At 40.6% G+C, this 8,381-nt stretch overlaps 1 protein-coding gene across 1 annotated transcript; it reads left to right on the forward strand.

Annotated features, from left to right (window-relative positions):
- The first annotated feature begins 7,390 nt into the window (after positions 1-7,390).
- LOC104672652 (vomeronasal type-1 receptor 2) lies at positions 7,391-8,368 on the forward strand. Its single transcript, XM_010376479.2, has one exon. It carries the CDS (start codon positions 7,391-7,393, stop codon positions 8,333-8,335), a length of 945 nt encoding a protein of 314 aa, XP_010374781.2. The 3' UTR covers positions 8,336-8,368.
- The last annotated feature ends 13 nt before the right edge of the window (positions 8,369-8,381 follow it).

The raw sequence follows: 8,381 nt of genomic DNA on the forward strand, positions 1-8,381 counted from the left end.
GCGATCTCGGCTCACGGCAACCTGCGCCTCCTGGGTCAAGCGATTTTCCTGCCTCAGCCTCCCGAGTATCTGGGACTGCCGGGGTATGCCACCATGCCTGGCTAATTTTTGCATTTTTAGTAGAGACGGGGTTTCATCGTGTTAGCCAGGCTGGTCTGGGACTCCTGAGCTCAGGTGATCCGCCCACGTGGGCCTCACGAAGTGCTGGGGTTATAGGCGTGAGCCACTGCTCCTGGCCTTTAGTTTGTAAAGTCTTTATTCTCAGTTATTCGGAAGAGTATTTTTTTTTTTTTTTTTTTTGAGACGGAGTCTTGCTCTGCCGCCCAGGCTGGAGTGCAGTGGCCGGCTCTCAGCTCACTGCAAGCTCCGCCTCCCGGGTTCACGCCATTCTCCTGCCTCAGCCTCCGGAGTAGCTGGGACTACAGGCGCCCGCCTCGTCGCCCGGCTAGTTTTTTGTATTTTTTAGTAGAGACGGGGTTTCACCGGGTTAGCCAGGATGGTCTCGATCTCCTGACCTCGTGATCCGCCCGTCTCGGCCTCCCAAAGTGCTGGGATTACAGGCTTGAGCCACCGCGCCCGGCCCGGAAGAGTATTTTTAACATAATATGTGTTTGGCCGTGCTCCTGGCCAACTGAATTGATTTCTCTTGGCCCCAGAGAGGAAACTTGCTGACTGGAGGCTCCTCAAGAGAAGAGGAGCCCATATTGGGTGGTATCTGAGTAAACCAAGGCCTTTGAGTCTCTGTTTTCGTAACTGGGAATTACATCTGATAACAGGTGAAGGGTGAAAAAATGAGAGTGCATTTTAGCATAAAAATACATATATATGTTATTTACAATATAAACATACACATAAAAAATTCTGTTTATTTTACATATAAAATACATATATGTATTTAATTTTTTTTTTTTTTTTTTTTTTTGAGATGGAGTCTCACCCTGTCGCCAAGCTGTAGTGCAGTGGCGTGATCTCGGTCACTGCAACCTCCACCTACTGCAACCTCCGCCTATCAGGTTCAAGCGATTCTCCTGCCTCAGCCTCTCAAATAGTTGGGATTACAGGTGCGCGCCACCACGCCCAGCTAATTTTTTGTTGTTGTTGTTTTGTGTGTTTTTTTTTTTGAGACAGAGGCTCGCTCTGTTGCCAGGCTGGAGTGCAGTGGCACCATTTTGACTCACCGCAACCTTTCCCTCCCGGATTCAAGTGATTCTCTTGCCTTAGCCTCCTGAGTAGCTGGGATTACAGGCATGTGCCCCCATACCCGGCTAACTTTGTGTTTTTAGTAGAGACGGGGTTTCACCATATTGGTCAGGCTGGTCTCAAACTCCTGACCTCATGATCCACCCGCCTCAGCCTCCCAAAGTTCTGGGATTACAGGCGTGAGCCACTGCGCCCGGCCTTAAGAAATGTTTTTAAAGTGTATGGGCACAGTTCTTGGTGGTGGAATATATAAACTGTAGGTTGGAGAGTCTAATTCCCCTGGATGGGGACATAGTCACATGTAAGGCTGTCAGGAGGGAAATTTGAGGACATCATGGCTCCCAGTGTAGGAAACAGGGAGAGACATTTGATTTTCTCCTGAGAGCTTCAAAATGCACATACTCCAAGATTGTGTCACTTTTTTTTCATGATGAAATGGAATTTATTTCTGGATGTGTATTTTAATGTTCTAATGCTGCAATTTTGGGGGTGAAGAAAATTCAGAAGTAGAAAATGAAAGTTTTCCTTTTCCTGACCCCTCCGTTCTAGTAAATAATTGAGATGGATAGGGTTAAAAGTTTAAGGAAATGTGTTCCTAAACTTGAAAAATCTTTAATTTTCACTCTGCTTAATAACTCATACTGGGAACAATTTTGTACAATAAGGAAATACTGTGGATGGTAATATGTTCCCATTGATTATCCCTTGTTTCATACTAGTTTTGTATCAACATATACCTTCATTAGTTTGAGCTGTATCTTTCCAGACCATTTAATATGTATTTAAGGTGTAGGATAGTACATATAGTCACAGTGCGCTGTTAATTCTGTACTGATATTTTACATAAACCCACCAATTGATTTTCTTAATCACAAGTACTTTCTGGGGTTATTTTCTGATTTTAAAGAATATGAGCCGGGCGCGGTGGCTCAAGCCTGTAATCCCAGCACTTTGGGAGGCCGAGACGGGCGAATCACGAGGTCAGGAGATCGAGACCATCCTGGCTAACATGGTGAAACCCCGTCTCTACTAAAAATACAAAAAATTAGCCGGGCAAGGTGGCGGGCGCCTGTAGTCCCAGCTACTCGGGAGGCTGAGGCAGGAGAATGGCGTAAACCCGGGAGGCGGAGCTTGCAGTTGAGCTGAGATCCGGCCACTGCACTCCAGCCCGGGCGACAGAGCGAGACTCTGTCTCAAAAAAAAAAAAAAAAAAAGAATATGAATGTACCAGACTTTATTTAATAGTTTCATTTTAGACTTTCAATGTTGTTCTATTTATTTATTTATTTATTTATTTTTTGAGACAGAGTCTCGCTCTGTCACCCAGCAGTGGCGCGATCTCAGTTCACTGTGACATCTGCCTCCTGGGTTCAAGCAATCCTCCTGCCTCAGCTTCTTGAGTAGCTTCTCGAGTAGCTTCTCGAGTAGCGTGTGCCACAATGCCTGGCTATTTTTTGTATTTTTAGTAAAGACGGTTTCACCATGTTGGCCAGGCTGATCACGAACTTCTGACCTGAAGTGATCTGCCTGCCTTGGCCTCCCAAAGTCCTGGGATTACAAGTGTGAGCCACTGCACCCAGGCCCTATTGCTTCATTTTTAGATATTAGGTAGAATGTACAATTCTATCAGCATACTTCTCGAATTTTGAATGTGTGTGTGTTATCTGGATGTCTCTGAAAAGTGGCATTGATGGCTCGTAGGCTGTACTAGTTATATCTTTCTGCATAAAAAATTACCCCAAAACTGAGTGGCTTAAAATTACGATCTTCTTATAACAACAGATGCTGGCGAGGATGTGGAGAAACAGGAACGCTTTTACGCTGTTGGTGGGAGTGTACATTAGTTCAACCACTGTGGAAGACAGTGTGGCGATTCCTCAAGGATCTAGAACCAGAAACACCATTTGACCCAGCAATTCTATTACTGGATATATACCCAAAGGGTTATAAATCATTCTACTATAAAGACACATGCACACGGATGTTTGTTGCAGCACTATTTACAATAGCAAAGACTTGGAGCCAATCCAAATGCCCATCAATGATAGACTGGATAAAGAAAATGTGGTACCTATACACCATGGAATACTATGAAGCTGTAAAATACAATATGAGCTCACGTCCCTTGCAGGAACATGGTTGGAGCAGGAAAGCATCATTCTCAGCAAATTAACACAGGAACAGAAAACCAAACACCACATGTTCTCACTCATAAGTGGGATTTGAACAATGAGAACACATGGACACAGGGAGGAGAACATCACACACAGGGGCCTGTCAGGGGGTGAGGGGAAAGGGGAGGAAGAGGATTAGGACAAATACCTAATACATGCGGGGCTTAAAATCTGGATGACGGGTTGATGGGTGCAGCAAACCACCATGGCACATGCATACCTATGTAACAAACCAGCACGTTCTGCACATGTATCCCCAAACTTAAAGGAAAATAATTTTTAAAAACTTAACAGTCTTCTCTTATCCTACAGTTTCTGATGGTCACGAAGCTGGGACCAACTTAACAGGGTGGTTCTAGCTCACTGGCTTTGAGGAGGTGGTGGTCACACTGTCGGTCACCCTGCAGTCATCTGAACACTTGACTTTGAGTCCTCAGCTTTCTTCTGAAGATTAGCATTATGGTAAAACAATGGACATCTTAAGGAAGACTACATAATCACCTGTGGAAATAGCATGCTCATGGTCAAAATAACATAAATGTAAGAAAATGAAGAGGTTCACTGAAGTATTTTATTAAAAATACATTTCAAGTATCTAACCAATGAATATATACCCACTAATAATTTATTTGTTCTTATATTCTGATGTGTAATCACTAATAATTAAACACTCTAATAGAGTATGATTTCTAAGTTAATTTGCTAATGAGAAATAATTTACAAGGGTATAAAACTATTTTCCCAGTTAATATGGTCTTCTTATTTAATTTTAAATATGTTGAACCACATTCTCTTATTTGCATGTCTTGTATTCTAAATAAACCTTTCTCAGGCATGCTGAATATTTAAATTACTATTTATTTTTTGAATTTATTTTTACATTTAGGTCTATTTATTTACTTATTTATTTTGAGACCAGGTTATCTTATTTATTTTGAGACCAGGTTATGAGACTATTTTTTGTATTTTTGGTAGAGACGGGGTTTCACTGTGTTGCCAAAGCTGGTCTCAAACTCCTGGCCTCAAGCAATCCACTCACCTCATCCTCCCAAAGTGCTGGGATGACAAGTGTGAGTCACTGCACCTGGTCTGCTATTTTATATATAAATTCAGAACTTAATTAAAATGTTTTTTCTTATTAGGAATATAATAGTCACAAAATCTTTTCATAGCCTTTTTTTTTTTTTTTTTTTTTTTTTTTTTTTTTTTTTTTTTTATAAGAAATAATGGAAAACAGTCTTTCCCAAACACTCCAATGGTCTCTTTGGATATGCTCACTAGAAACTTCTAATAGATTCTAGGCATAGGCCGGGCGCGGTGGCTCAAGCCTGTAATCCCAGCACTTTGGGAGGCCGAGATGGGCGGATCACAAGGTCAGGAGATCGAGACCATCCTGGCTAACCCGGTGAAACCCCATCTCTACTAAAAAATACAAAAAAAAAAAAAAACAAAACCTAGCCAGGCAAGGTGGCAGGCGCTTGTAGTCCCAGCTACTCAGGAGGCTGAGGCAGGAGAATGGCGTAAACCCGGGAGGCAGAGCTTGCAGTGAGCTGAGATCCGGCCACTGCACTCCAGCCTGGGCGACAGAGCGAGACTCCGTCTCAAAAAAAAAAAAAAAAAAAAAAAAAAAAAAAAGATTCTAGGCATTAAAAAAGTTTTCCAGAACTATTCTCAGCTTCCCAAGTGTAAGCTGGCATTGACACTACAGGTGAAATCCTAATTGCAGTTCTGTGGGGAGAAGAGGTCACAGAATCACAAAGCCACATTTCAGGCTCTGCCTTCCTCCCTCCCACACATGCTTTGAATGTTAAGATCGTCACCCTTAGCTCACAGTCCTGGCAGCAGGAAGGAGTCGGGTATTTTCTACTTTAGACTGAGGGACATAGTCTGTATCAGGAGTCTGTACATAGGAAATGTATCAGGAATCTGGGTAGGCGTGCATGTCTGGAAAAGAAACTCTTTTGGGGTAGAAATTGGTCTGGGGCAAAACTAGATAGGAAGAAGGAATAATGCCTGGGGCGTGAGCTGAGTTTGTGGAGAGGGACTGGAGGTCTGAAATCCTAAACTGAACCGTGACTACTGCTAATGTAATACAACAAAATTCTCATTGAAGGGGTTTTTGGTGTTTAATCCAAGTGTTATCAAAGTCTGAATTTTAATGTGCTTCAAGATTGTAATTTCAAAATTAACCTACTGTTTAATATGGTGTGCAAAAGTCACAGAGATATTTTTGGAAGTAGTATAACTATTTCTGTAAAAGCTCTATGCATGGGATAACGAATATGACAGCTCATTGAATTATTAATTCACAGCAAAAGCAATGTGACTGAATAGGAATTGCTGAACTATAAATATTTTTCTGTAATATAGGTGTGTCATGCTTAATAGAGACAGTAAATGTGTCTCTGCTGAAAATGTCTGTGGTCTATTGATCATGCTGAGACTATTTTCCTTCCTGAAATTAGGGAAGGTTCTTTAAGAAAAAGTTAACAACATAATAGAAGGTTTCAGACAGCAAACGATTAAGGACTTAATTTTAAATTTTAAATTTTAAAACTAATTATTAAATATAATCTCATCAGAAGAAAGCAATTTTAAGGCTCATATAAATCTTGTTATATTTTCTCTGTTTTATGAACATTTCAACATTATTCCAAAGCTCACTACCCATCTCTCTCTCTTTTCTTTTTCTTTTCTTTTCTTTTTTTTTTTTTTTTTTTTTGAGACGAAGTTTCACTCTGTCACCCAGGCTGGAGTGCAGTAGTGTGATCTGGGCTCACTGCAACCTCCGCCTCCCGGGTTTAAGCGATTCTGCTGCCTCAGCCTTCTAAGTAGCTGGGACTACAGGTGCGTGCCACCACACCTGGCTAATTTTGTGTGTGTGTGTGTGTGTGTTTTTAGTAGAGATGGGGTTTCACAGTATTAGCTAGGATGGTCTTGATCTTTTGACCTTGTGATCCACCCATCTTGGCCTCCCAGAGTGCTGGGATTACAGGTGTGAGTCACAGCGCCCAGCCTCTTTCTCTTTTCAATGTATTGAATGCACAAGATTCCATACTTTCAAATTCCATTTTGCATATTTATTATATTTTCATAAGTTTCCCAAATCAAATATTAATTCAAGTTTCAGTTAGTTGTTTTAAAATAATAAATATATAGTTACATAATCTTTAAAATGATTAATTTGTTTTCTACCCTAAAATACTTTATCACCTTTTATATTTCATATCTCATATTTTAGTGCACAACCTACCTAATTTTGTACATTAATTTCCGTGATGGGTGCCATAGTATTTTTAGTCTTTGCAGATAATTAAATGAGTTTTTCCACTGGTATCTTAACATCTACCCACATTAAATACATTGGGTCATATAAAATTATTGAGTGCTTATTATAATTTATTCAGACCTATGAATGTTCACTCAGAAGTTATATTGATATGTAGAATAAATACTTTGACAAAAATAGGAAATTATCAAACCAAATTTATAAAGTGAATATGACAAATATTTATAAATATGTAGTGTGTGTATGTATGTGTGTATATATGTATATATACAAATATATGTATAGATATATAAAGAACACAACAAGGCAACTATTATGGTATAGCGCAGTGGTGAACACCAGTGTCACTGCAATCAGGCTACTCACGTTCAAATCTTCACTCTTCTGGTATTTAAATGAGTCACCTAACCTCCTTGTGCTTAAACTCTTTTAGTTGGCGAAAGGAGAATAACATGAATTCCTAACTCATGGGGTTGTGAATATTAAATGTTAGAATAGGTACAGCATTTATAAAAGTCACTCATACATTGTAGGTGCTGTAAAAAGAAACACATGAAACTTGGGAAATTTCTTAACAATATATCTCTCTATATATTTCACTTTTAATTCTCAGGGGGAAGAAATTGTCATAAGTGAAAGATTATTTTCCATGAAAATGTGGCCCACAACTCATGCTACCATGCAGAACCTTCTGCTTACTGAATATTGAGTGCTGGAAAATGACAGAATGGCCTCTGTGGATCTGAAAATTGGAATGAACTTCCTATTCCAGGTAGTTGTTGGAATCCTGGGGAATTTTTCACTCTTATGTTATTATATGTCCCTTTACTTTAGGGGATACAAGCCAAGATCCATAGATTTGATTCTCAGGCACTTGACTGTAGCTAACTCCTTGGTTATCCTCTCTAGAGGAATCCCAGAGACCATAGCAGCTTTTGGGTTGAAACATTTTGACCATTATTTTGGATGCAAAGTTCTTTTGTATGTACACAGGGTAGGCAGGGGTGTGTCCATTGGAAGCACCTGCCTCTTGAGTGTCTTCCAGGTGATCACCATCAACACTAGGAGCTCCAGGGGGGCAGAAATGAAAGTGAAAACCTCAACGTATATTGGCCTCTCCAATATCCTGTGCCCGGCCTTCCACATGCTGGTAAATGCCATTTTTCCTATTTATACAACTGGCAAATGGAGCAACAACAACATCACAAATAAAGGAGATTTGGGATGCTGTTCCACCTCACTTAGTGATGAAGTCATCAAGTCAGTTTATGCAGCATTGACATCCTTCCATGATGTTTTGTGTCTGGGGCTCCTGCTCTGGGCCAGTAGCTCCATAGTTTTGGTCTTGTACAGGCACCAACAGCAGGTAGAATACATCCATAGGAACAATCTCTACCCCATCTCTTCTCCTGAGAACAGAGCCATCCAAAGCATCCTTGCATTGGTGAGCACCTTTGTATCATGTTGTGCCCTTTCCTTCATCACCTATGTTTATTTAGCTCTGTTTCATAATTCCAATTGGTGGCTAGTGAACATTGTTGCACTAATCACTGCATGGTTTCCAATTGTTAGCCCTTTTGTTCTCATGTGCCATGACCCCAGCAGATCCAGGCTCTGCTGTATCTGCTGCAGAAGAAATAGACAATTCTTTCATGTTTTCAGGAAAATGTGAATTGGCTCTCTCGGTTCATGGTCGGCCACTGACGCATTCAGACCTC

Source organism: Rhinopithecus roxellana, chromosome 12, assembly GCF_007565055.1.
Source record: "Rhinopithecus roxellana isolate Shanxi Qingling chromosome 12, ASM756505v1, whole genome shotgun sequence".
Classification (NCBI taxonomy): Eukaryota; Metazoa; Chordata; class Mammalia; order Primates; family Cercopithecidae; genus Rhinopithecus; species Rhinopithecus roxellana.